This window comes from Populus nigra, chromosome 5, assembly GCF_951802175.1.
Source record: "Populus nigra chromosome 5, ddPopNigr1.1, whole genome shotgun sequence".
NCBI classification, from domain to species: Eukaryota; Viridiplantae; Streptophyta; class Magnoliopsida; order Malpighiales; family Salicaceae; genus Populus; species Populus nigra.
The window spans coordinates 23,298,870-23,326,585 of NC_084856.1; the positions used below are offsets into that span (position 1 = coordinate 23,298,870).

Here is a 27,716-nt window from a genome sequence, read left to right on the forward strand (position 1 = left end):
AGAAAAAAGAAAAAAATAAGTGGTGATCAATATTAATAAATCAAACGAAAGAAAATTGGGGTCAGCACATTGATCTCCTTTTTACCACACATTGTTAAGTCATTAACAATATTAAAATAGTTTGAATATTAAATTTAGTTTTGATTGATGTAGAAATTAATTTAAAATTATGTTTCATTATCGGATAAAAATGGTTATCAATGTTAACAAATCAAACCAGTGAAAATTGGGGTCCACCAATTGACTTAATTTTTACCCTAACATCGTTAAGTCTCTAACGCTGTTAACTCACCACACCCATATTAAAGCACAGGTTGATATATGGAGCCTCCCTTTTTTCCATTTCCTTGATCTCTCTCTGGGCAGCTTCTGTGTACTCTGCCCTCTCTCTATCTCTCGCTCGCTATATGTAAGCAATCCCCCTCTCTTTATTGCTTTTGTTATTATTGTTGTAGATCTTGATCTGGATTCGGACGGGATTAGTCTTGTTTTGGTTCTATAGCTTGTCTTTTTTATTTTTCTCTTGAAGGTTCCTAGATCTGACCCTTGTTGGATTTGATCTGTTTTTGGTGTTTTTCTTATGTTTTTCAATGACCCTTTTGTTTGTTTTGTTTTCTGGTATTGACATTAAGAAGATTATGAATCTATAAATTTGGCTTTGGTGTGAAATAATGAAATGAAAATAGAGGAATTTAAAGGAACGGACTTCATTGTTTATACAAGCTTGGATCTGTATGATTTATTGTTGATTCTAAATGCCCTGATGGATTGGACCTTGTGTCGTATGTGAAATGTTGTTAAAAAGGAAAGATTTTGTTTGTGTTTGTAAGAAAATGTGTTTTGAGATCTTGCTATGCCCTGATGGATTGAACCTTGTGTCGTATGTGAAATGTTGTTAAAAAGGAAAGATTTTGTTTGTGTTTTTAAGAAAATGTGTTTTAAGATCTTGCTTGCTTGCATGCAGTGTTTGATTTTGATTGTTTCATTGGCGTGAATGAGAAAATGTTATAATGGATGTAAAAGTGATCTTTTTTAAAGATTGATTGTTGGGTTTTATGATGCAGGTGAGATTTAGGAAAGATGGGGCTTTCATTCACCAAGCTTTTTAGCCGTCTCTTTGCCAAGAAAGAAATGAGAATTCTCATGGTGGGTCTTGATGCTGCTGGTAAGACCACCATCTTGTACAAGCTCAAGCTTGGGGAGATTGTCACCACTATCCCTACAATTGGTATGTTACTCGAAACTTACCATTACTTTAAAGTTATTTAGTACTGAATTTATTGTGCTCTTGTTTTTCTTGCTAATTGTCTGTTTCTATCCAGGGTTCAATGTGGAGACTGTAGAATACAAGAACATAAGCTTCACTGTCTGGGATGTTGGTGGTCAGGACAAGGTATGTAAATGCTGTAAATTGTAATGAGAACTTCGGGTATAATTACAATATCATGAAAATGCATCAAATCGTTTTCTCGGCATTGTAAATGTCTCATCTTTAGTCAATGACTAAATATGGCACTATTCATGTTTGTGCTTTAATCTGGTTTTAAAATGTGCTTGTTGACGGTCTTGTGCTGGTTAGATATTGCTCCCTCAGCGCATAATCAAATCATAAGCTACATGGATTTAGCCAGTTAATGTTGCAATCTTTCCTTTTTCGGCATGAAGGGAAAGATAACCATTGCATGGCTGAAATTTTACTATTTAAGCATTTGTGCCCTTGCACATACCCTTGTTGTCTATTTGCTTATGGACAGTCTAGTGCTGATTATATGCTTTGTCATTAGCACACAAGAAATACATAAGCTATAATGAGTAGAGCCATCTTGTCTTTCATGTTTTTCCCCTTGTTGGAATGAGGAATGACAATCCATGACATGGCGACATTTTGTTGTCCATGGTTGTAAATGTTGTCTGGTTTGAAGTTTTTGGTTGTTTAGGTGCATGTGCTTATCGACGGTCTTGTGCTGGCTAGTTGTCTTCCACTAGCACACAACATATTCATAAGCTACATTAATGAATCCACAGTTTTATTTTAGTTTCTCCTGTCTCTGTGAGGAAAAGCTTTCAATGCTGTGGTGTACACCATAAATCATATATCAATGTTTGATTATGTTATGTGAAATGCATTTTGGTTGCATTATCTTTAATGCTGATCAAGTAAGGATGTAATTCAAGTTGATTTGGAAGCATGTGTAGAAAAAACCACCTGCTCATGTGCAGTCTATCGCCTAGGAGATAGGAGACATCTTCTGTCTTATTTCCTTGTTATTTTGGGTATTGTATTCTTTTCATATTTTACATGTTTCATGAAAAAAGAATTGTTTTTCAATTTACTTATCTGATCTGCACAGATTCGACCATTGTGGAGACATTATTTCCAAAACACTCAAGGGCTCATCTTTGTGGTGGATAGCAATGATCGTGACCGTGTGGTTGAAGCTAGGGATGAGCTGCATCGGATGTTGAATGAGGTATGGCCATAAGATTTACTTCTTAACTTCTGCCTTTGTTGCTTTTGTCTTGTAATGATGAAAATTTATTTTCTGAATAGGATGAATTGAGGGATGCTGTGCTACTTGTGTTTGCTAACAAGCAAGATCTTCCAAATGCTATGAATGCTGCTGAAATTACAGATAAACTTGGTCTTCATTCGCTTCGTCAACGCCACTGGTAAATGATAATATCTCCATTTTGAATATGTTGATAGTTTGCTGTTACATATATGCCATCCAATCTGTGTTTTATTTCAGGTATATCCAGAGCACCTGTGCCACTTCTGGTGAGGGCCTCTATGAGGGACTTGACTGGCTATCTAACAACATTGCTAACAAGGTATGGTCATAATAATTTGTTTGAAGTGATAATAAAAAAGATGTTTGGGTCGTGTTAAAAGTAACTTTGTGTGATGATTGTGGCAGGCTTAAGAGATGGGTTTTCTGATTCTTTTTGTAGCATTCTGCTTCAGTTTGGGAATATTATTTGGTTGTTTGATGTTCGAGGATTCCAATTTGTTGTAATATTGGCAAGAGAAGAATGTATTTGTTTGGTTTTATAAGATAATGTTACTGTAATAGAAATTGGCAAATTATCCATATATACACCAAAATAATTAATGATTCACAGTTTCTTAAGTAATTGTGCCTTTGCTTCAAAGCTTATGATGGAGGAGCTTTTGCAGATTTTTTCATTGACCAGCCAATGCTTGATGTCTGTAGTAGCTATTTTGCCCTGTAGTATTGGTTATCGCAGGATGTACTTTCTGAACTTTCTGTTATGCAGAACCGTGCACTTTTCTAGTGATTGTTGAACCTTGCCTTTGAGGGTTGATTTATCAGTTAGTGCTCTTGAAGAATCAATTAGAACGAATAATGTTGTAAAGTTTGACTTGAGTCAGATCGGCCAGGTTATTTTCAAGATTTTTTTAAAAAATTTTTGTTTAAAATAATGCTGTTTTATTAAATAAAAAAAACCACTGTTTTTTCGGTAGTTGATGCGGGCTGGCTCAACACTCGAGGCGGGGTGCGTCCATGGTCTGTCGAGCTCCCAAACAACAATTAAAATGAATGCCAAATTTGGCAAATGGATAACGGCTTTTGTTTTGTTGATTCACAAGCGACCTTTCTTCATAACTTCCTTCCATGGAAGTGTATGCAAGATAGGCACTGGCTTCGACCAATCTTTTCTACGTAACTTCTCCTACAGATACCCTTGACCATCTCCCAAAATGCCTGCGCAACAATCTGTTCATCAAACACCATGTCCCAGTCGTGTTATCAATATTTTCGAAAGGTAGAATCGATTGTAGAAGAAAGGAACGCTGCATATAAAGGGACTAGCATTGCTGATGAGTTTGTAGAGGTTGAAATGAATGATTTCTTACCCTCTTTAACAAAATCTAAACGATGAGATAAATGTACTTTTGACTTGTGAATTCTACAGAATCATTCATGGAAAGATACTCTGATAGAAGGCAAGGATTATGGATCCATTCCTTAAACTCTCTGCAGCAACATCTTAGCTATCGTTTTTTACCCTCAAAAAGATTTTTTTCTCCCTCGGAATTTGAAGCTCTTGTCGAAACTCCTCTTTTTTCTTACAAAAATCAAGAGCCTTCCTGTTGGCAACAGGTGTTGCCACTCAGGTTTCAGTTTCTAGGTTGCTCTTTGCCAGGATGGATGGACAGAAGTGCCAGTGGTTCAAGTAGAAAGATCGAGTAGAAAAGAAGACAGGAGAGTTGCCAATTAGAGGTCAAAAGAAGAAGAAAGGAACGAATGCTTACAACAAAAGCCACTTTCTCTGGTGAAGATCTTGACCAGACCATGCTGTCCAGGCAGAATCTCATGTAGGCAATAGGAAGATGAGCATGGCAATAGATTCTTCCAATTGGCAGACATATTGGCCACATTCAATTATGCCTTCCCTCTTTTACCTTTTTTTTTCCCCGACAGTAATATGCCTTTCTCAATCACAAGATTCTCCAGAACATCGAAGCCTCTATTATGTATATATATACACAACATTGAAAGCTTTTCCTCTCGTATAGACATGAAAAATCAATCTCAAAATTGTTCTAACCATTCATATATTTTTAAAGCTATAATTAAAAGTATTTTTTAAAATCTATTTTGTTAAACATGAAAAAGTTACCATAATAATAAACATATAATTGTGAATTAAGCACTATATTGTTTCTTAAAAAATCATGAAACACTTGATTGTGGACCTCACATAAATAGATATAAAAATAATAATTCATATTTAAATGAGAAATTTATGATTTTTTTTCTCTAGCTGTTCCCTTGTGACTTCAAATTCAACATATAAAACAAGCAAATTTAATTGAAAATAATGGGGATTTAAAGGAGAAGAATGGTCATAAATCATAATCATCGAAATTAAAAGTAGATTTTTAACATAAATTTTTTATAAAAATTAATTATAAAATTTATTGAGAAAAATAAATAGAATAAAAACAATTAGTTAAAATTATCCTATATTATAGGGTAAATTTATAATTTGCTCCCATGCTAAAATAAGAAAATAATTACTAGTGAGTAGCAATATAATAAATCAACCATCCAAAATTAAATGTAGGGTCCACAAAAAATCTCACTTCGACACTAACGTCGTGAACCCATTAACGCCGCTAACTTTCATCCATATCTAAATTCCCAGCGCTCATAGATAGGCCATCCGTTTCTCTTTCTCATTTGTTTCAGCCCCCTCTCTGCACAGCTTCTCTGCAGATCCTGCCCTCTCTCTTCCTCTGCATCTCTGTAAGCTTTTCCAACTCTCTCTCATTTTCTGTATGTTTATATTGGTTGTCGATGTTGTTACTGTAGAACTTGAGTAGTCTTAATTTGGTTCTAAAGTTTGTTTTTTAAAAAAAACAAAAAAATCTTTTTTGGTTTTGTTTTGAATGGTTCATAGATCTGACCCATGTTAGATTGGATCTGTTTTAGGGGTGTTTGTTGAATACTTTTATGACCCTTTTGCATGTTTTGTTTGTTTGAATGGATAAAAGGGAGATCATGAAGTTTGGTGTGAAATAATGAAAGGAAAATGATGGAATTGAAAGGGCCAGGCATTGTAATGTGTAAAATTTTTGATATTTTTTTGTTTATGATTTGTTTGTTAATGGATTGGATTGTGTGATTTGTGAAATGGTATAAAAAAGGGAAGACTTTGCTTGTATTTGTGAGAGGATGTGTGTGGAGATCTTGCTTGTACATCTATCTATTTTTATTTTGATTGATTTGTGTGAATGATAGCATGTTAAGGTTGATGTAATAGTGATCTATTTCTGTAATTTTGATTGTTGTTTTTTTTATTTGCTGATTTGTTTTTGATGCAGCTAAGAACTTGGAAAGATGGGGCTCTCATTCACTAAGCTTTTTAGCCGTCTGTTTGCCAAGAAAGAAATGAGAATTCTCATGGTGGGTCTTGATGCTGCTGGTAAGACCACCATCTTGTACAAGCTCAAGCTCGGAGAGATTGTCACCACTATTCCAACAATTGGTATGTTATCAAAATATCATTGGTACTATAGAGCTGTTTAGTACTGAATTTATTGTGTTTTCTTGCAAAGGATGCTTATATGTAGCCTCCTTTCAGGGTTTAATGTGGAGACCGTGGAATACAAGAACATAAGCTTCACTGTCTGGGATGTTGGTGGCCAGGACAAGGTTTGAAAAAATCTGTTATCTTGTGATGTCAACTCTGAGTATAATGGTGACATTAGGGAAATGAGTTAAATTTTTATCCTTTCGAGTTGCTGCTTCATAAGTTTTTCTGCTCTATCATTGACTAAACCTGATATGATGTGCACTTATGCTTGTACTTGCTGTCTTTTGATGTAAATGTGCTCGTGAATGGTCTTTTACAGATTAGATATCTGTCCATCATATCAAAACAAAAAACATAAACTATGTGGATCTAGCCACTTTAGTGTACAACCTTACCTTTCTTACAAGGAGAACTATCCATTGCATGGCTGAAATTCTTGGAGTATAGACTTTCTGTCTTCTTAATTTTACACATTTACATGCCTTTGTTGTCTAAGTTTCTATTCTTTGGTTATGTATATGCTCTCATGGCAGTCTTGCTGATTAGATGCTTGTCATTAGCAAACAACAAAAACATAAGCTATATTGACCAGAGCACTCTTGTCTTTCATGATTCTGCTCTTTTCGGAGCTAGGAATGTCTATCCATGATATGACAGGCATTTCATTGTATGTGTTTGTGAATGTTCAGTGGTTGAAGTTTTTTTTTCCTGATGCCTGTGATTATGGACTGTCTTGTGCTGGCTATTTGGCCTTCCTCCAGCTCATAACATATTCAGAAGCTACATTACTGAAGACACCTTGTGTTTCAGTTTTTTCCTTTGTCTTTGTGAGGTAATGGTATCCAAGCTGGGGTGTACATTAACATAAATTACATATCCGGAATCATAAATGGGATTGCTTACATGTTTCTCTATGCATTTAATGAATTGTCTAAGAAATGAATAGTTGAGTTGCCAGTCTCTCTATCATCGTTTCCTTGACTATTTCCCTGTTTGTTGTCGTATGCTCTTTATCTCTTATGTTGATCAAATAAGGATGTAATTTTAGCTTTAATTGTTGAAATTATGTACTAAAAATTACTGCTTTTGTACAATCTGTCACTCAAGTCAACACCTTGTCTTGCATTCAACGACATCTTGGATCTTATTTTCTTATGTTGATAAAAAAGAATTGTTTGTCAAATTGTTTTTCTAATTTGCACAGATTCGACCTTTGTGGAGACATTATTTCCAAAACACTCAAGGGCTCATCTTTGTGGTTGATAGCAATGATCGTGACCGTGTTGTTGAAGCTAGGGATGAGCTGCACAGGATGTTGAACGAGGTAGCCATAAGCCAGCCTTAGTTCTTAATGTTTTCTCGTGGTTTTGCGCATCTTAATAATGAAATTTTATTCTGAGTAGGATGAATTGAGGGATGCTGTGCTACTTGTTTTTGCAAACAAGCAAGATCTTCCAAATGCTATGAATGCTGCTGAAATCACAGATAAGCTTGGTCTTCATTCTCTTCGTCAACGCCACTGGTAATTGTTAATATCTCCATTGCAAAATTCTGGATAGTTTGCTTCTATTTAATATTCATTGATGTCATCTGATCTTTATGTCTGTTGCAGGTATATCCAGAGCACTTGTGCCACTTCTGGTGAAGGTCTTTACGAAGGACTAGACTGGCTTTCCAACAACATTGCTAGCAAGGTAGGGTCATAGTGTTTTGTAGGAAACAATGGTAGAAATCCGTGTTTTGTTGGTTGTAACTTTGGCTAATGAATTGTGGCAGGCTTAAGAAATGGGTTGATCATGCAACTTTTTGGATCGCCCTTACTTTGGGAATCTTGCTAGGTTCGGTGTTTGCACCTACTTTGGGAATCTTGCTAGGTTTGGTGTTTGCGGATTTCATATCCTGTAATCGGCAAGAGAATGTATCTTTGGTTGTGTAAGATATTATTACTGTAATAGAAATTGACTAATTATCCCTATAGTTTTGAAATAATTCATGATTCACAGCTTTAACATGATGTATCTTGATACAAGTTTATTGCTAGTGGAGCTCTGCGAGATTAATGTTTCTTTCATTGACCGGCCATTGCTTGATGGCAATTTTTTGTGTAGTTAATATATTGCAATGTACGCTATATTTCGGCGAATGTTGTCCATTTGATTTCTATTATCAGTTTGCACGAACGATGAACAGTCCTGATCAGACTTTTCTGCAGACATCATAAATTTATAATGCTTTGGTTCTGGTTTTTTCCTTCTAAGCTTGCTAGCATTGTATCCTCCCCTCTTAAGGTATTGATCGGAAATGTAGCTGTGTTTGTTTATAAGTATATTTCAAAAGCGTTTTACTTTAGAAAAACATAATTAATGTTATTTTTAGTTTTTTCAATGTATACAATATAAAAAAATTATTTTGATATATTTTAAAATAATAATGCATTAAAATATCAAATACATATAATAACAATATGTATTTCTTATCTTTTCAATTATTCATCAAGAAATAAAAAATATACACTCTTGAAAAAATAATCAACCATTTTTTTTAGAAATAATCATTCATAATTAATTTCTTAAATAAATAGTATTTTGTTATATGCTCTCTTTTATTTTTTTTCTCTTATTAGTATCACAATAATTTGACAAATCATCTCATAAAATAAAAAAAGTTTCTGATAAATATACCATATTTATTTAAGATGAGGTTAAAATAAGTACTTAATTTCTAACATAAAACGACACACCCCCTCAAACATTTTTTTTTAGCTTCCCCCTCGAACCATTTTTTCCACTTTTTCATATTTGGTGAACTTTAGGAAAGTAGTTTTTAAGAAAATGGTTTCCCAAAAAAAAAAAAACTAGCCCTTCCAAAAGGAAAGTGTTTTCCTTTTCTAATCTCCAAAAAAACACTTCTCTCCTCCGATTGCTAGCCTCATCAAAACACCTTCCTTTCTCTCCCTCTCGAATTTTTGTATCTATTTATACTCAATATAAAATCTTGACACTAAAAAAAACCCAAATATCTAACTCTTAACTTACCATTACTATTAATTAATTTTTCCTTTTCAATATGAAAAAAAAATTATTTTAAGGTTTTAAAAATGAAAAAATATCAATAGATTTTACTTTAAAATTATTTAATAAGGTTATATTTAAAATACTTATATTATTTATATAGTAAAATAATGAAGCTTTATATAAATATATGATATAATAAATTCATTTCCCCCATCATTAACACTTTATTATATCTCTCTCTTTTTTTTTTTTTTGTAAATGATCAAATAGTTAAATTTAATGTTTTATATATGTTAGATAAACTTGAAAAAAAAATCAATAATTTTCAAGTTTATTTTTCATGGTATAGCTAGAAACTAGAAAATATTTTTCAATTTATCTTTCATAAAACTGTTAATTATATGTCAAACATCGAAAAATAATTAATTTTTCAAGATTTTACTCTCTATAAAAACCACTTTTTAAAATTAAATTGCTTTCAAGCAAACAAATAAAATCATAGTTTTAATTAAAACCTGGACTGATAGGTCGATCCAGGACCCGACTGATCCAGGGCTGGAATTGGACTATGTTTAAGAAAAATAAGGGAAGTCAAAAAGCCGGGTGACTCGCGGCAAGATCCAGTCAAAAACCCTGTTGCAACCTATTGACTTTTTTTTAACCAAAATAATGTCATTTTGATTTATATATATAAAAAAATTTAGGGTTAATCCGGATGACTCGATCAAAACCCGTTGACTCGGGAAAAAACCATGACCAGAAGCTTGGCTCGGGTCTACCACCGAGACTGATTTAAAAACTTTGGATAAAACTTTAATTAGAGGAGGAAATGGGCCGGCATTGTGAAAGTAGAATTCGTATTATTTAATAATTTAGATTATGGTATCACATTAAAAACATCTTCATCTAAAAATGACAAATTTTTAAAATATAATTTATATTAGTATTTTAATTTTGATTTTTGATATATATATTGTAGCAACTTTACTGCTTAGATGCACATACCAAATCCACTGCATGCTCACCATCGACTCGTTGGCGACGGTGGTGGTCTAGGTAAGAAAAACACGGTGCGTGGAAGCAGTGGACCAACGAATCAACAGCTTGATGACTGCTGGAAGAAACCATCTTAAACCACCAATTAATCTCCATCATTTTCATCAAGAATTATCCATGCAAAACCGCGTTCAGTGACTTCTCTGTGCACGTCATTGATTACAGCCAAATTCCTTACAATATCTGTCCAACTGGCCACAGCTGAAATGCACCTTCCTTCCTTCCAAGGCACATCTCATCCACTGCCACAACTTCTCCTATAAATACCCACCAAATCATGCGCCATCTCCTCACTTCAAAACAACTAATTTTCTTGCAAAAAAACAAAAAACAAAAACTCTCTAAATTTCTCTCAATGGCTTCTTTTCTTGCTTCTTCAAGGGTTCCAATGTCGGTGGTATTGGTCTTGTTTACACTTGCTTCTTTGATGGGGTCATCTCTTGGTAACTTCTACCAAGACTTCGATATTATGTGGGGAGATTGGCGTGCTATGATACTCAACGATGGTGAGCTTCTCAATCTCAATCTTGACCAAGCTTCTGGCTCAGGATTCCAATCCAAGAATGAGTATTTGTTCGGAAAGATTGATATGCAACTCAAGCTTGTCCCTGGCAACTCTGCTGGCACTGTAACTGCCTACTACGTAAGTTTTCTTAATATTAATGACTATTTTGAGTACAGAAATTTAACATTTGCTCTTAGTGTTATTAATCTCTGTTGGTTTATTAATTTTCAGTTACAATCAAAAGGGTCGGCCTGGGATGAGATAGACTTTGAGTTCTTGGGGAACTTGAGTGGAGATCCTTACATTCTTCATACTAATGTGTATAGCCAAGGCAAAGGCGACAAGGAGCAACAATTTTATCTCTGGTTTGATCCAACTGCTGATTTCCACACCTATTCCATCCTTTGGAACCCACAAAGAATCATGTAAGCTAACACTTGCTCCCATATCTAAATCCAAGATTATACGTTTTTAGAGGTAGCTTGGAATTGTGTTTCAAGTAATATTTTAAAAAAGTTAGATTATTTAATGTATTTTTAAGTAAAAAACATTTTAAAAATCAACCATTATCATATTATACAATATATATTCCTTTTGCTACCTTAAATTTTCTTTGTTTAGCTAACATTTTCCTTCTCATTTGTGTCAGCTTCTTCGTAGATGGCACCCCTTTTAGGGAGTTCAAGAACATGGAATCGATTGGTGTTCCATTTCCAAAGTATCAACCAATGAGACTCTACTCTACTTTATGGAATGCAGATAACTGGGCTACAAGAGGTGGTCTCGTCAAGACTGATTGGTCACAAGCTCCTTTCACTGCCTCCTACACGAACTTCAATGCTAATAATGCTTGTGTTTGGTTCAACGGTGCATCTTCTTGTGATTCAAATAATTTCTCCCCTCCTTCTTGGCTTTCAGAGGATCTTGATTCAGCAAATCTTGATAAGCTTCAATGGGTCCAAACGAACAACATGATATATAATTATTGCGCAGATGCCAAGAGGTTTCCCCAGGGATTTCCTCCAGAATGCAACATGTCTTAGAGGGAGAAGTAGACGCAGTCACCCAGCAATGCATGGTTTATATTAATAATTAATTTCTTTCATTGTTTTTACTCATGCAAATTACAGATTAATTAATAAATGTATGTATGATTTTTATTTTTGTTTGTTTCAATGTTTTCCAATAATATATACGTGTTCGATTTAAGAACTAATATTACAGAATCCTTAACTTTGTAATTAATTTTTTTTTCTTCATCAAAACATCTAGCAATCAAGTATTGGATCCCACATAAATGAAACAGTCCTTGTATTCCCATGAATCTACACCAAACAGTTTAAATTTTAGACCTGAAACCTTCTAAATTGAAGTATCAAATTTTATTGCTAAACTGTAAATCTTGAAAAGCTGTCATTGTGCTAAAGCAATGACTTCAAAGTTTGATGTATTTTGCAAGAGAGAGGTCGAGCGTGTTTGGAAGTGTGGTTGCTGTTGTTTTTCAAAGTGTTTTTTACTTAGAAAAGTATGTCAATAATATTTTTTTTATTTTTAAAAAATTATTTTTGAGATCAGCACATCAAAATAATTTGAAAACATCAAAAACATATTAATTCAAAGCAAAAAAAAATTTAAATTTTTCCAGAAGCACTTTTGAAAAGCATTCTTAAACACCCTCGTATGGGCAACGTCAATTACTGTGTTTTGTAATGAAATTAAATAGTGATTTTTAAAAGTGTTTTATAATTAAAAACATATTTTAATTATAATTTTTTTTATATTTTTCTTAAATTTTTAACATAGCAAAATAAAAAAAAATACATGTAAAAAATATTAAATTTAATATTTTTTAATTTAAAAAATTAATTGAAACACGTTATTAAACACACATTTAATAGGCTTGGACCAGTAATAAAGTTAGCATCAAAGCTTGTATTGTAATTATGTTGGTTAAGGGGTCGGTACATGCAAAGCTGGTCTTGCCAAACCTGGGACATGTTGAGAGAGATGAAAACCTTAAATGGTGAATAGAGGCTAGATTGAATTACTCATAGCAAAGAGAAACTCCTGTACTTTTTTCTTTCTTTTTCATGTGTTTTTGGTACACCCACTATCCTTTTGTGTTTGTTTAGGTCAATTAAAAATTGGTTTACAATTAACTAAACTTATTTGACGCGTGAGCTTTTTAAAAAAATATATATTTTTCTTAGTTTATTTGTTTTATTCAATATTATTAGGGTTTTGTAGTTTTTTCTATGTAATGAATTAATAGCCATTTGACAAGTGGAAATATAGAGGAATAAAATTAAGTATTTTGATTTTTTTATATTTATGGTGTTTTTAGTTTTAAAAGTTTTTGACTTATAATAAATCTTTTATCTTTCGCTACTGCCTGCATTAATTGGTATTAAAATCCAATAATCCTTAACAATTATTTTGCTTTGTTATATGTTGTAAAATAATCATAGTTGCAAGAGGTTGTATAATAGAACATGTTTATATAAGAGGGGATGAAGAAGTTCTTCCTCGAGAAAAAGATGTTTAGGATCTAACTATAATGTTTTTTTTTTTTACATCAATTGTTTTCATTCGAAATCCTAATGGTGAGACCCGTGATAAGACCGTATGCACAAATGTATTATGTAAGGAATTTATAATGAGATGATCTGCACAAAAAAGTTAGGAATTCATGATAGGGTGATTCATGCACAAAAAATATTCTTAATGGAAAACATTTTTTAACTGAAGACTGAACTCAATTACGAGTTCTTTTCAATCAAGAAAAACTAATGTAAAATTTTTTTAGAAAAATAAATATTTTTCATAGTTAACTTTATTTATTTGTTATTTTTATACTCAGTATTATTAATGTTTTTTTTTCTATATAAATAGTTATAATAGCTTTTTGATAAGTGAGAATATAATTGAATAAAATTAAATATTTTTAAATTAATTCTAATATTTATAGTATTTTTAATCTTTAAATTTTTTTTACTTGTAATAAACTATTTATCCTTCACTTTTATGTCATTATTGTTATTTAATTATGGATTTTGGATTTAACTTAGAATCCCTTAATTTATAAAAGTTACATGACACGGATTTATATAGTATTTGGCACTTATTTTCAAGTTCGATATATATATATATATATAAAGAAAAAAGTTGGGAAGAGAAAGAATCAAAATAAACGAACGGTTCAAATTTTATTCCATGGAGGATAAATCCACCGATATAAATGAACGAATACGCTTTAAAACTAGAGAAGGGTTGCTTGCAGATTAACAAGCCTAACAAAAAACATCAACGCTTTAGTATTTCCTTTCCAGAGGCAATAGCCATGGTAATCAGAATCCTCATCTCCCTATTCCTTTCAGCCAAAGGATTTGGAGGACTTGGTGGTGCAGTGAAACTCGTTTCACAGCTGGCTTGTGCTCTCGGTGCAACCCGTTCAAGCTTGAACATATCATCATAATCTTTCCTGTTAAAAGATTGCAAGGCAGCCCCGAACGACGACTTCACTATACCAAAAGCATTCTCACATGCAACAAGAACATTCCTCAATGATTGGTCAGTTGTGTTCCTTAGAAGATCCAAAATATACTCGTAAGTGTTGGTTGCGTTTGTTATTGTCTGGTCCATTGCTATTGCTGTGAGACCAACATAGTCTATTGAGGAGCTTTTCATGTTCTCATGAAAAACCCTGTTGCAGAAACCATAGTCTTCCATTTGTCGACATACTTCGTCGATTAAATCTTGGGAATCTTGGGCTTCACTTAAGGTAGGGTTGGTCAAGAGAATGATGACTAGAAGTGGAACAAATAGGGAGAAACAATGAGAAAAGGCCATGTTTCTGCTGTTAGAATTAGAATATAGTGATGAGATATACGCAACAGAGGAGAGTACTGTGGCGAATGCCTTTGCCTGTGTATATATATATGTGTGAAAGTCTATCGAGGAAAATATAAGTTTCAGAAGATGTTCCGAGTAAAGCAAAGGGTTGAAAAGAAGGAAAGAGTTGAAAGCATGATCAAGCCCCATATGCTAAAGAAATTATGCGGTAAAGTACCTGCCACTTTGAGATTAAGGTTCAAGGAATCATGGAAGGAAAAATCATCCTATATTTAGTCATTAATTAGTTTTAAAATGCTAAAAATAATTATATTTGTAAAAGATGAAAGATTTTTGTATGAAGATCTTTGTATGAATTAAAAGGAGAGAAATTGATTTTGTTTCCTAATATATGGTCATGGGGATACTGTAGGCAACGTGTTATTTTCTTTTATTTCTATTGTAATTACTAATGTAATGTTTTGATGTAGTAAATATTTTTTTTTTAATTCAGGAAATTATTTTAACAGAAAAAAAAGTAGTGATGGAAGTGAAAGATGTAAGTGAAGTTAAAATTTAATTCCTTACAAGAAGTAAAGGAAATAAAATTTATTTTAGTTGAGTAATAATTAATTATAATAATTACTCAAAGGTAAACGAGAAAATTTAGAGATTGCTATATTTCTTTCCTAATTCAAATGAATCCGAAAAATTGATTTCTATATTTGAATTTTTTTTCTAAAATATAATGAACCTATACTGGAAATCAGTCCCTCATCTTAATTACATATCACATAAAGTCAAATCTAACTAATATCAATAATCTTTTTTTAATTTAAAATTAAAGAGAATCTTTGAATGATCTTAGGTACTAATCGAGACTAAATTTTATTTTTAAAAATTCTTAAGAACATATTCATTAGAATTAGAATGGTGTATTCAAACAAAAAATAATGCTGACCTCAAGGTTTTTCAATTTAAAAATAAAAAAAGAGGCACATATATCTCATGAACTAGCAAGGCCAACTCTTCAGGGTTGGTTGATTCCAATAATCATAACATAGTTAATTTCAATGATATAATACTCTCTATCATCATGCATCATCATTTTTTTCTTAAATTAATTTTTTTGGCTAATTATTGGCTAGGCTCTTAAATAACCAAAAACTTATGTTCAATAATCTTGAAAGAATATTCGGAGAAAAAACTCATCAATTAATCGGGAGCCAAAATAGACGACTATAAGTCAATTAATATATTTTAGTTAATCAGCGAGTTAAAAATTACTATCGACGATTAGTTTCCAATTAGTATGTTTCAAAAACTCCGTAATTAAAATATAACCAAAAACTTATGTGCAATAATCTTGAAAGTGTAAAGATATCAACGGTTCTAATGATGCTAGGTGTCAGAAGATTAGTAATTAATATTGTTAGCATTCTGTTAGTAGTGTTTGTTAGAGAAAAAGAATCTGTTAGCATTATATTGAGTGTAAAAAAAAGCATGTTCTTCGTGTAGTATCTTCCAATACTGCATATATAAAGTGAGAAATAGTAATGTAAACAGTCAAGCAAAAGTAATAATGTAACAGTGCATGAATTTCATCTTCTGCTTTTCTGTATAAACAGATTCATTCTTTATTCTTCTTCCTTTCTATTCTCTGCACTTTCTTCATTTCTGCTCCTTTTTCTGTATAAATTCTACTGTCTAACAGAAAGAATATTCGAAGAAAAAACTCATCAATTAATCGGGAGCCAAAATAGATGACTATAAGTCAATTAATATATTTTAGTTAATCAACGAGTTAAAAATTAATATCGACGATTAGTTTCCAATTAGTATGTTTCAAAAACTCGGTCATTAAATCAGAATTTAATCTTCAAATAATCAGAAATCAATCGGCATATATATACTTTAAAAATACTACTCGTCAATTAATCAGTACATGTAAAATTGGAAAATAATCGGCTCTTGATTTTTATTATGGCAGTGTTTGTTTTGCAGTGATACCGTGATTTTAAAAATATTTGAATTATTTTTGTTTTGGATTAATTATTTTAATATTTTTAATTGTTTTAATATATTAATGTTAAAAATAAATTTTAAATGATTGTTATTTGTCTTCTCTCTCTTCTTCAAAACCACAAACAACATCAATTCCTCCACCTCCATTACCATTCACAACACTCGAGCAGCCCCTCTTTAACTCACTAGCTCCATCATTAACGTTCAATAATCTTGAAAGAAAAAATTATGCAACAATAAAGAAGAGAAAAGAGATTTTATCCCCTATTCATCAGCCCTGATACATCAGTTATCCAAAATTCCACATACATGATAGTTTTTTTCACCAAATATTTGATATTTGTGCAAACTAGTCTTGAAAAGCCTCAAGCTAGTCTATGCAGTAGCCAACAATGTCTCAATTGACCCTTTCAAGAACATATTCGTTGACACTCAGAGTAGTTCCACAGGTTAACACCATTCTTTTGTTAATACCATTAAAAGCTGCAGAGTTTATTGGGATCTGACTCGCACAAGTTCTAAGAAAAGATTTACATTGGGACAGGTATAGAGAGATTTGCTCATACTGTGTTTGCTGAGAGAGTTGGTGAGGCTTTTCAAGCTTGGCTTGCAGGTCTTGGTAACAAGGAAGGAAACTTACCTTTCATTTCAATAGCCAGCATGAACCTTCTCTAACGTATTAACAGCTGGTTTGGAAGGAGCATTCTACAGAATCATCGACATCTAACATTCTAGCTCTACGTACCTGACAAAGATTAGTACAGAACAAAATGACTTCATCAGCTCTAACCCTCTTTTCTGCTATTCTGGTGGTAGCTTCTTTAAGCATTCGTTTGTCTTGAGGAGTCTCCAATGAAGTCTTGGCAAACATATGCTCCCAAACTGATAACCAGACAAGCTGTGAGTATTTTAATTAGTCATAAACGTACCAGCACAGCTTTTCCCCTTTAGCTGTCAATAATCTCAATAGAGCTTATAACTTAGCGATTGACGCGACAAGAACAACACGATAAAAACAATAAGCACAAACAATACAAATTTTTGCCAAAAATGATCACCACACAAGAACCCTAAATCATAAATTTTTTATGGTCATTAATCTTTGCCATTATCCGATTATCAGAACTGGATTATCTAACTTGTGATTATTCAATAACTACATCGTGAAATTCATTTTACATATTTGCATTGCTCTAGCGAGAGAAAAAAGAAGGCATTAATGTTCAAGCTGACAGATTTTCATTACTCCTTTTGTTCTGCCGCTGCCTCGACAGCCTCTGAGAAACTTTGAGCTTGCCCTGCATATCCTTTTGAAGTATGAAGCTGTCAGAACACTTCTTCCTTGTAAAGTTGGATGTGTAGGATTGCTACGAAAATGTAGAATCATTGTGATTTTCTTAATTTCCTTCCTTCCCCTTTTACATGACATGATATGTCAAGGCAAATTGCGAAGCTAAAAAATAAGCCTGAAAGATAGGGATATGATTAAAAAAATATAACAGCTTAAGGTTATAATTAGACAGAAGAAAAACGGAGAGTAATCTCATTTAAAAAGGGAGATTTAGCGTAAAAAAAGGGTAAACTTCGTTTTAATCCATATAGACTTATCCGTATTTCACTTTAGCCTCTGCAGTTTGAATGTTCCCAATGTTACCCGTCTACTTCTCAAAAAGTTACAACGGTACCCTTACCCATTCACCCAAAACTCGCCGGTTAATTAAAATATATTAATTGACTAAATAGACTAGTTTTTTTTTAGTCTTTATATTAATTTTCTGAGTGATTTTCTGATATATATATATATATATATATATATATATATATATATATATAAGTATTTTAGAGGAAAAATGATTTTTTTTATAAAGATATGAAAAAATTCAATAGTTAGATGTTTTTGATAAGATACTAAGGATAAGGATATAAATAGTAATTAATTCTATGCTTATTAAACTATTTATGGATTATTAACTACCAATATTTATTTTATAAACTCATAAGAAGAGATAGATATAAAAATAAAAGAGAAAAGAATTAATAAAAATGATAAGAATATTTTTGTTTATACTGAATGATATTTTTCTTAATTCTCAATCTCTCATGTTTTCTTCTCTTTCTTGTGTCTTTATCTTTCTAATTTAATATATATTATTTATTACTCTTTAAAATTTCTTGAAACTGTTTAAAAATTATAAGGGTCACATTGGAAAGGTCTGAACTATGAGTGTAGTAGTAAAACATTGATAAATTTATATGGGCATAAATGTAGTCTTCCCCTAAAAACAGTAAGAAGAGAAAAGAGAGAGAAGGAAAAGAACAAAAAGAGAGGGAGGGAGAGAGCTGGCTGAACCTTCATCGGTGCTGGCCGGACTTGTACAATGTAGTGTTGTGGTGAAGTAGGTGAGAAATCTTTTCCAGAAGTTGAAGGCCAATTAGAATATCAGCAAAGCAACTACCTCTACCGTTGCTTTCCTCTTTTGTTTTTGATGCCTGGAAGTAAGTGAGTTTAACTCCAAGCTTCTTGTCTGTTTAGCAATTCTATGTCCTATTTCTTTGTGGGCTTCATTTTTTTTCACTATGCTTGAAGATCAAAACCTTTTGCTTGTCTAAGATAGTTTTTGTCGAGAAAGAAAGAAAAAGCAAATGAAATGTTTAGTGGCTCACTGTTTTGATTGTTCTCTAGCTACCTTTGTTATGTTGTGGTTGGCTGTGACGGATTGTATATTGTTCTCGAATTGCTTTCAGAAAATCTTGAACCAGTATTTCTTCTGGCTCTTGAATTGTTCCTCTTAGTTTCCATTGCTCTATTTTCTTGTGTTTACTATTGACATTGATTTTGTTCCTCTTATTTGTTCTTATTATTGTTCCTAATTGATCTTGATTGAGCTTTGTGGTTAATGTTCAACAAAGGCAGTTCAAGTTCGACTTAGTTCTTGGATTCTCATTTGTATGAGTTACACTTGTTACAGTTGTTAACATCTTCTTCCTAGGTTGTTAATTTTCTGTTTATAACCGAGGTAAAAGAATTGCTGTCTGTAATATGTCCCATTTATGGAAATATGGTATGGTTCTATGTTTCTATTTTCCACCTTCTGCCTGGGTTTCGAGGCATTACAGAAACCACCATGAACTTTCTGTGAATTGGTTAGAATTTAGCATTCTCCTCTTTGAATGTTAATGAGTGGAACATTTACATGTATTTTTGTTCATTCATTTGTGAAAGACTGTAATTTTGACAAAAGAATCCATATTAGAACAGATTTCTGATCTTTCCCAAGATGAGGCTCTTGAAAGTTTCTCCTTTTTCTACATCTGCTTTGCCTTGTAGGATCTGTTTTGTTGGATTTTTCTCTCTTACTGTTGTTGTTCCAGCAAAAAGTTAACTTGTCATCTTCCCTTCATAGTTCTTTGTGAGAGAAATTAATGTGGATGTTTAAGGTATTAAATTTGATAAGTGATATATTGCATCTGTCAATTTTGAATTCCTAAGACTCTCTACAAGCTTAATTTCAGGAAGTGATGTGCTTTAAGCGATTAATGGTGTTTGTTTTTGTAGTTGCATCGTGTTTTTAAATTTTTTAAATTTTATTGTTTTTAATATATTAATATCAAAAATAAAATTTAAAAAATATTATTTTAATATATATTTTAAAAAATATTTATTAAAAAACAATTTATACTGCAATAAATATATATTAAAAAACAATTTATACTACAATCTCAAACATGTTTTGGTACTTATTGTTAGGTGTGCTGCAGCATGATATACTGCTTGTGTACTCCAGTTTTTAATTTCAACAAGTCTGAGATAATCCTGCATTATGCTGCTGGATAATTTTTATTTTTTTAAAAAATATTTTTATTTTTAAAAAATATTAAATTAATGTGTTTTTTATTTTTTTTAATAATTTTAATATGTTAATGTAAAAAATAAATAAAAACTTTTAAAAAATATTTTAATATATTTTCAATAAAAAAAACATTTTTTTTTAAAAAAGACTCCACACTGCAATACCAAACTTACACTCGAATTCATGTTCTTTTCATGATTCATGGTGTTAAATGAGACTCAGGCAAGCTTTTACATGATTCATAATTCACATTTGATAAGTAAACCATTGAAACTTGAGAGTTGTTTTCATTTTTGTTGGAGCTGCCTTGTTGCATTTGCTACATTCAACTTTCAAGTCCCAAATATGCGGTGCTGCCCAAACTCAACAGCACTCGCGAGTCACAACATCCACCCATATATATATATATATATATAGATCACTGAAGTGGCTCTAGAACAAGGGGATGTGAGATCTGTGGTGGGATGAGGCCAGAGCCTTTGCTTTTGTCCACTTCTGAGCGCTAAGGTGTCTTTAACATCTGGCCCAGCCTGCAATAATGTTCCAAGTCAAGCTGTCAAGGAAGACCAAATTAAAAATTGGAATGGAAAAGAAAAAAAAAAAAAAAGGGTAAACGAAGCACAACACTGTTCGTCATCTTAACCTTTGCCCGTGGCTATGTTTCCTTTATTTTTTTCTTCACCAGATTTCTCATTTGACCCTTACAAACTAGCCTTTTGCTAACAGTAGAATAACCAAACCATGGCTTCTGCAACTGCATTAGCCATTGGAGGTTCATTTCTGTCAGCCTTCCTTCAGGTTTTGTTCGACAGAATGGCTTCTCGCGAGGTTTTAGGCTTCTTCAAAGAGCGAAAACTCAATGATAGGCTGTTAAAGAAGTTGAAGGTACTTATGATTTCTGTTAACGGGGTACTTGATGATGCGGAGGAGAAGCAAATAGCCAAGCCAGCTGTTGAGATGTGGGTCAATGAGCTCAAAGATGCTGTATATGAAGCTGATGATTTGTTGGATGAGATTGCTTATGAAGCTCTGCGATCGGAGGTGGAAGTTGGCTCTCAATCTAGTGCAGATCAGGTGAGAGGCTTTTTATCTGCTCGTTTTTCATTTCAGAAAGTAAAGGAAGAGATGGAGACAAAGTTAGGAGAGATCGTTGACATGCTTGAGTACTTGGTACAACAAAAGGATGCCCTTGGTCTGAGAGAGGGTACTGTTGAGAAAGCATCATCACAGAGAATACCAACAACTTCTCTTGTGGATGAATCCGGGGTATATGGTAGGGATGGGGATAAGGAAGCCATAATGAAACTGGTACTATCTGCAAATGAAAATGGCAAACGGCTAGATGTGATTCCCATAGTAGGTATGGCTGGGGTTGGTAAGACCACTCTTGCTCAGCTTGTTTACAATGATAGCAGAGTAGGAGAGCAGTTTGATATGAAGGTATGGATCTGTGTTTCGGAAGAATTCGATGTTCTCAAGGTGATCAAAGATATTCTTAAGAAGGCTGGTTCCATGAATTGTGATACAATGACCGGAGATCAACTTCACTGCGAGTTAGAGAAGGAATCAACAGGGAAAAAAATTATGCTTGTTTTAGATGATGTTTGGAGCAATGATTGGGGAAAATGGGATTTTCTGTTGACACCTTTCAAGTCTCTGTTACATGGAAGTAAGATCCTTGTTACAACACGAATTGAAAGTGTAGCATCGGTCAAGGCCACTGTTGCAGCCCATCGCCTACAGGAATTGACTGCGGATGATTGCTGGTTGGTGTTTGCAAAACATGCATTTGATGATGGAAGTTGCAGTGCACGTCCAGACTTGGAAGAAATAGGTAAAGAAGTGGTAAGAAAGTGCAAAGGGTTACCTTTAGCTGCAAAAGCCCTGGGTGGTCTCCTACGCTTTAAAAGAGATGCCAAGGAATGGGAGAAGATCTTGAAGAGCAACATGTGGGATTTGCCGAATGATGGTATTCTTCCTGTTCTCAGATTGAGTTATCACTATCTTCCACCACAGCTGAAGCAATGCTTTGCTTACTGTGCAATATTTCCAGAGAATCATGAATTTAACAAGGATGAATTAATCCGTTTATGGATGGCAGAGGGCTTTCTAGTTCCACCTAAAAGAAATAAGGAGATGGAAGAAGTAGGAAATGAGTTCTTTCATGATCTTGTTTCAAGGTCATTTTTCCAGCAATCTAGTGGAAAATCAAGGTCAGTTTTTCAAGGATCAAGCGGGGATTCATTATTTGTTATGCATGACCTCATAAATGACTTGGCTAGATATGTAGCTAGAGAATTTTGCTTCAGGTTGGAAGGCGAAGATTCAAACAAGATCACAGAAAGGACTCGTCATTTGTCTTATGCAGTAACAAGACAAGATTCTTGTCAAAAATTTGAGGGTATTTATGATGCCAAGCTTTTGCGCACTTTCTTACCATTGTCAGAAGCGTGGCTACGCAACCAAATCAATATCTTACCGGTGTCAAGACCACGCAACCAAATCGATAATAAGGTAACACATGATTTATTGCCAAGGCTTACACGCTTACGAGTGCTGTCCTTGGTTAACTATTCCAACGTGGTTGAGTTACCTGATTCAATGGGCAAGTTAAAACATTTACGATACCTTAATCTCTCCGCTACATCAATAAAAAGGTTACCTGAAGTTGTGAGTACTGCATACCATTTGCAGACATTAATCCTGGAAAATTGTAAAGAGCTTGTTGAGCTGCCTGATTCAATTGGCCACTTGAAGCATTTGCTATATGCCAATCTTAAAGGTGCAAAAATCAAAAGGTTACCTGAATCCATGTGTACATTGTCTAATCTGCAAACATTAGTCTTGGAAGATTGCAGAAACCTTGTCAGACTGCCTCATTCAATTGGCAATTTGAAGCGCTTGCTATATGTGACTCTTAAAGGCACAACGATCAAAATGTTACCAGCATCCATGGGAGGCTTGTGTAATTTGCAGACTTTAATCTTGTGGTCATGCAAAGATCTGATTCAGCTACCAGATGATATGGGAAAGCTAATCAACTTGAGTCATCTTGATATCGAAGGAACAAAATTGTCGAAGATGCCGCCGCATATGGGTAAACTAACAGAGCTCCAAAACCTAAGTGATTTCTTTCTAGGAAAAGATACTGGTTCTAGCATTCAAGAGTTGGGGAAGCTTCAACATTTACAGGGAGGACTAAATATTTGGAACCTGCAAAATGTTGGGAGTGCTCCAGATGCTCTACATGACAATGTGAAGGGTATGAAGCATCTCAAGACTTTGAATTTGATGTGGGATGGTGATGCTAATGACTCTGGACATGTAAGGCATGTACTTGACAAATTAGAGCCTGATGTGAATATGGAGTATCTTTATATCTATGGTTATGGGGGTACAAGGTTTTCAGATTGGGTAGGAGACTCTTCTTTCTCAAGAATAGTATCCATGGAGCTCAGCCGATGTAAATACTGCACGTCCTTACCACCACTTGGGCAGTTGGGGTCTTTGAAAGAACTCCTGGTAAGAGGGTTTGAGGGACTTGCGGTTGTGGGTCGTGAGTTCTACGGAAGTTGCATGTCCGTGAGGAAGCCATTTGGATCCCTTGAAAGTTTAACTCTTTCAATGATGCCTGAATGGCGTGAATGGATTTCAGATCAAGGCATGCAAGCTTTCCCTTGTCTTCAAAAGCTTTGCATAAGCGGCTGCCCCAACCTAAGAAAGGTGCTGTCCAATCACCTCCTTCCATCTCTAACAACACTTGAGATCGAGGGATGCAAGCAGCTTGTAACTTCAATTCCAAGATGTCCAATCATTGATGAATTAAAATTAGACGATGATTCTCGTCATCTGCTGCTAGGCAGATTGCCTTCTGGGATGCACAGCCTGAAAGTTTATCGATTCTATTCCATAGATTCCATACCAAAAGAAATGGAGCAAATTGGTTCATTTCTCACCACTTTAGAAGAAATTGAAATGGAAAATTGTGATTCACTCAAGTGCTTCCAGCTGGATTTGTTCCCTAGGTTGAAGACTCTCAGGATCTCTACATGTTCAAATTTGGAATCTCATTGTGAACATGAAGGACCTCTAGAGGATCTCACCTCTCTTCATTCCTTGAAAATATGGGAATGCCCTAAATTAGTATCTTTTCCAAAAGGAGGATTACCTGCCTCATGTTTGACAGAGCTTCAGTTGTTTGATTGCGCAAATTTGAAGTCCTTGCCTGAGCATATGAATTCCCTCCTCCCATCCCTTGAAGATTTGAGATTATTCCTCCTTCCAAAACTTGAGTTCTTTCCAGAAGGGGGTCTGCCCTCTAAATTAAAATCACTTTATATTGAAAATTGCAGCAAACTCATTGCAGCCAGAATGCAATGGAGTTTGCAATCGCTCCCTTCTCTTTCAAAATTCACTGTTGGTGTTGACGAAAGTGTGGAATCCTTCCCAGAGGAGATGCTGCTGCCCTCAACTCTTGCCTCTCTTGAAATATGGAGTCTTAAAACTCTGAAATCCCTGAACTACTCGGGGCTTCAACACCTCACTTCTCTTGGACAATTGACCATCACAGATTGCCCTAATCTACAGTCCATGCCAGGAGAAGGCCTCCCCTCCTCCCTTTCTTCTCTTGAAATCTGGCGGTGTCCTTTGCTGGATCAAAGATGTCAACAGGGAATAGGGGTAGATTGGCTCAAGATTACTCACATCCCCAACGTGCATATTAATGGATACAAGATCCATCAACCTTAGGTATTGCTTATCTGAATTTCAACTCAAAATTTCTCTTTTCTTATCTTTTTTCTTGTTAAGCTTCTTTTTGTGTACTTTTAGATTAATTCTCTGCTATTAATTCTGTCATTTGTGGCAGCATTTCATTTTAATCATGAACGGCCAGTTGGGGAAACAGAGTGTTTACAGGTTTGTCATGCAGATATTTTCCTACTGCTGACTTTCATTGCTCACCTCCAATTTTTGCTAATAATGTCTTACGAATTTCTTACAGCATTTATGCCATTGAAACTTAAACTCTGGCCTCAAATCAGTTTAGATCAGCATATTATTATATCCCATATAGCAGGAGAACTGGAATTCTGGGTGCCCCAGGTAAATTCAGTTTTCCCTATTTGCACTTGTATTCTGAACCGCAACAAGTAGATTGAACTTCCAAAGTCTTTCTTTCTGGTTTGATTCATCTGCAGCATTCTCTAGCAAGCCATTTTGCTCAGCTCTTACGAGAGAAAAGCTTCATGTGTAGACTTACTTCTTGCAGAACGTATTAGAACTAGATGCTTGTCTGAATCTCGTGCTTCAGGCCATTGATGAGAAGATCTTCGGTGTACGTTCCTTATGTAAGGTTGAAAAAAGTTCTATGTTTACTGAATATACATGTACAAGCAGAACTTGTTTTGGTAATTTTATTCAGCTCAATCTTACACCCCCCCATTCCTACCATAATTCCACATTCTCTCCCGTTCAATTATCTGATATAATTTCTCTACCGTTTCTTTTCTGCTCTATTAGGTCCCAGAGGGATTGAAGAGGCCAATGGATTATGTAAATTCAATTTTATTCCGTGTCTCATGATGATGTTGAAGATGGTTCAGGGATCAAGACTGTGGAAGCCATGAGATCAATATGGTTTATCTGGAGAGAACTCAAATTGGACAGAAGATTCCAGGGGGAGATTAAGCATTGACCTCTGAAAACAGAAGCTTGCAAAATGACTTGTGAGCCTTCATGGTCCCAACGAAGAATCAGCCAGTCCCATAACTGTACACACTCAAATATATATTATCTCCAAAATATAAATAAGATATGAATATATAAATTTCTACTCATTGTCATTTATACTTGAACTTCCACAGCCCCTCTCGCAGTTATTACTTATTAAGTAGGGAAGGGGAAGGATCCACTCAGCCGACCTATTAATTATTGCGAAATTACTTGCTGGATTAAAAATAATAATTTTATATATATATATATGTTCATCAAAATTATCACAATCTTGTTTCGGCACCATTTTCTTTGAATAAGATTTAAACTTAAAATAAGAGGGCAAGAAAAATATTTATTCATATAAATGAATAATTTTTGTAGTAAAAAATTGGAATTACCAACTTCTTTCCAATGCCTTACGCCCTACTTGTGTGAAAGATAGTTTTAGAGAAGTTTCTGTAAGGTATTTTATATTTTCTCTTATTGTTCATTGAACTTTAATACATCTTGTCTATTTAAGCATAATAAATATTACCTTGTAGAACACTTCCTCTTTCTTCCTGATCGATTGCTGCAAGGATTCTGCCTCCTCTTGCCGACCTACTGCAGCTGAAAGTCCTTTTTCCCGCAAGGACTTTCAGCTGCTGGAACTCCTCCTTCCGCTAGGATTTCTGCTTCTGCCGCTCCTTTGCTGCGTGATTCTTCCTCAACATCTAGCTAACTCTATTGTATGCATTTTTCAGCTTCCTACTTTGGTCCTCATCATTATGCAATGACACGCAGAATCCACGAAGTAATATGCTTATACATTCAAATACCCTCCTGTGGTTTCGTTGGCTTGCGCATGCTGAATTGACTTCTTTTTCTTGCTGGTTGTTCCACATAGGGCAGCATAAAATGACTATGATTTCTAAATTTGAACTTACAAAGTTTAGGATATTCACTGAATTTGTTCTTCCTGATCAGTTTTCACTCAAACAACGAAAGAAAGAGCTTTCTGCTTAAGAACTTAACAAAAGACTCTGGCTTATGTAACAAATCTATGTCATAACTCGATCGGTTAAAGTGCACGATGCAATCTAAGGTCACGGGTTTGAGCGATGCATGGGGCACGCAAATGTTTTATGTAATTTTCATATTATTTAATTTAAAATTTAATTTAGGTTAGATTTTTTCAAATTTGAATCATTGTATAAAATTTAATGATATTATTTTTTTATATTCATTTTTTTTTATCAAGCCGCAACGATAATGTAGATATATAATGAAAAAATTTGGCCACTAAAAGTGTAAATAAAATAAAGCTAGATATATAATGAAACCAATACATTTCCTTTTTTTTTTCTTGTCTTGATGACCATATATTATTTCCTTTTTCTAAAACATAAAATACCATTTGTTCTTTAGTTTAAGGAATTATATTACTTCTTATTTTATGCCATTGTCCTCTTGAATTTATTTTTGTGAAAAGAAATAAAATTATAAGAAATGGAAATATTAAAAGTGTAAATAAATTAAAATAATTATTAGTAGTAGTTAACCAAGTGATTTGAGCCACGAAATCGTATACCTGGTAATTAAAATGGTCCTCTTGAATTCATAATCAAGTACCATTAACAGCACATGGACCCTCTTAACCCGACACGAAAGCCC

At 33.8% G+C, this 27,716-nt stretch overlaps 5 protein-coding genes across 12 annotated transcripts; 4 read left to right on the top strand and 1 right to left on the bottom strand.

Annotated features, from left to right (window-relative positions):
- Window positions 1–303: 303 nt before the first annotated feature.
- LOC133693984 (ADP-ribosylation factor-like) lies at window positions 304–3,131 on the top strand. Of its 2 annotated transcripts, XM_062115379.1 has the most exons (7): window positions 304–409; window positions 1,065–1,228; window positions 1,323–1,393; window positions 2,352–2,471; window positions 2,552–2,670; window positions 2,751–2,832; window positions 2,919–3,131. In XM_062115379.1, the coding sequence occupies exons 2-7, from the start codon at window positions 1,081–1,083 to the stop codon at window positions 2,922–2,924; spliced, it is 546 nt and encodes a 181-aa protein (XP_061971363.1). In that variant the 5' UTR covers window positions 304–409; window positions 1,065–1,080; the 3' UTR covers window positions 2,925–3,131. The 2 variants fall into 2 exon arrangements, with proteins under 2 accessions (XP_061971363.1, XP_061971362.1); XM_062115378.1 differs by having other exon boundaries at window positions 2,751–3,007.
- Window positions 3,132–5,122: 1,991 nt separating this feature from the next.
- Window positions 5,123–8,137, top strand: LOC133693985 (ADP-ribosylation factor). Of its 2 annotated transcripts, XM_062115381.1 has the most exons (7): window positions 5,123–5,276; window positions 5,855–6,018; window positions 6,115–6,185; window positions 7,271–7,390; window positions 7,470–7,588; window positions 7,679–7,760; window positions 7,843–8,137. In XM_062115381.1, the coding sequence occupies exons 2-7, from the start codon at window positions 5,871–5,873 to the stop codon at window positions 7,846–7,848; spliced, it is 546 nt and encodes a 181-aa protein (XP_061971365.1). In that variant the 5' UTR covers window positions 5,123–5,276; window positions 5,855–5,870; the 3' UTR covers window positions 7,849–8,137. The 2 variants fall into 2 exon arrangements, with proteins under 2 accessions (XP_061971365.1, XP_061971364.1); XM_062115380.1 differs by lacking the exon at window positions 7,843–8,137 and having other exon boundaries at window positions 7,679–7,772.
- Window positions 8,138–10,446: 2,309 nt separating this feature from the next.
- On the top strand, window positions 10,447–11,857 carry LOC133693983 (probable xyloglucan endotransglucosylase/hydrolase protein 23). The gene is made up of 3 exons (XM_062115376.1): window positions 10,447–10,779; window positions 10,873–11,066; window positions 11,291–11,857. The coding sequence occupies exons 1-3, from the start codon at window positions 10,492–10,494 to the stop codon at window positions 11,682–11,684; spliced, it is 876 nt and encodes a 291-aa protein (XP_061971360.1). The 5' UTR covers window positions 10,447–10,491; the 3' UTR covers window positions 11,685–11,857.
- Window positions 11,858–13,944: 2,087 nt separating this feature from the next.
- On the bottom strand, window positions 13,945–14,490 carry LOC133694180 (pectinesterase inhibitor-like). The gene has a single exon (XM_062115643.1). It carries the CDS (start codon window positions 14,488–14,490, stop codon window positions 13,945–13,947), a length of 546 nt encoding a protein of 181 aa, XP_061971627.1.
- A 6,321-nt stretch (window positions 14,491–20,811) lies between these two features.
- LOC133695409 (putative disease resistance RPP13-like protein 1) lies at window positions 20,812–26,185 on the top strand. 6 transcript variants are annotated; one of them, XM_062117389.1, is made up of 5 exons: window positions 20,812–25,097; window positions 25,216–25,265; window positions 25,351–25,451; window positions 25,547–25,756; window positions 25,869–26,185. In XM_062117389.1, exon 1 carries the CDS (start codon window positions 21,090–21,092, stop codon window positions 25,095–25,097), a length of 4,008 nt encoding a protein of 1,335 aa, XP_061973373.1. In that variant the 5' UTR covers window positions 20,812–21,089; the 3' UTR covers window positions 25,216–25,265; window positions 25,351–25,451; window positions 25,547–25,756; window positions 25,869–26,185. The 6 variants fall into 6 exon arrangements, with proteins under 6 accessions (XP_061973373.1, XP_061973374.1, XP_061973376.1 ...); XM_062117390.1 differs by having other exon boundaries at window positions 25,547–25,701; XM_062117392.1 differs by having other exon boundaries at window positions 25,547–25,696.
- The last annotated feature ends 1,531 nt before the right edge of the window (window positions 26,186–27,716 follow it).

What these genes read in the sequence shown, in the direction of transcription:
- LOC133693984 (XM_062115378.1), top strand. Translation starts at nt 1,081, where the DNA reads ATGGGGCTTTCATTCACCAAGCTTTTTAGCCGTCTCTTTGCCAAGAAA. An exon ending in TGCATCGGATGTTGAATGAG is followed by an intron (nt 2,472 to 2,551) that starts GTATGGCCATAA and finishes TTTTCTGAATAG; the next exon opens with GATGAATTGAGGGATGCTGT. An exon ending in TCGCTTCGTCAACGCCACTG is followed by an intron (nt 2,671 to 2,750) that starts GTAAATGATAAT and finishes GTTTTATTTCAG; the next exon opens with GTATATCCAGAGCACCTGTG.
- LOC133693985 (XM_062115380.1), top strand. Translation starts at nt 5,871, where the DNA reads ATGGGGCTCTCATTCACTAAGCTTTTTAGCCGTCTGTTTGCCAAGAAA. An exon ending in CACCACTATTCCAACAATTG is followed by an intron (nt 6,019 to 6,114) that starts GTATGTTATCAA and finishes GCCTCCTTTCAG; the next exon opens with GGTTTAATGTGGAGACCGTG. An exon ending in TGCACAGGATGTTGAACGAG is followed by an intron (nt 7,391 to 7,469) that starts GTAGCCATAAGC and finishes TATTCTGAGTAG; the next exon opens with GATGAATTGAGGGATGCTGT.
- LOC133693983 (XM_062115376.1), top strand. Translation starts at nt 10,492, where the DNA reads ATGGCTTCTTTTCTTGCTTCTTCAAGGGTTCCAATGTCGGTGGTATTG. An exon ending in GCACTGTAACTGCCTACTAC is followed by an intron (nt 10,780 to 10,872) that starts GTAAGTTTTCTT and finishes ATTAATTTTCAG; the next exon opens with TTACAATCAAAAGGGTCGGC. An exon ending in TGGAACCCACAAAGAATCAT is followed by an intron (nt 11,067 to 11,290) that starts GTAAGCTAACAC and finishes CATTTGTGTCAG; the next exon opens with CTTCTTCGTAGATGGCACCC.
- LOC133694180 (XM_062115643.1), bottom strand. Translation starts at nt 14,490, where the DNA reads ATGGCCTTTTCTCATTGTTTCTCCCTATTTGTTCCACTTCTAGTCATC.
- LOC133695409 (XM_062117389.1), top strand. Translation starts at nt 21,090, where the DNA reads ATGGCTTCTGCAACTGCATTAGCCATTGGAGGTTCATTTCTGTCAGCC.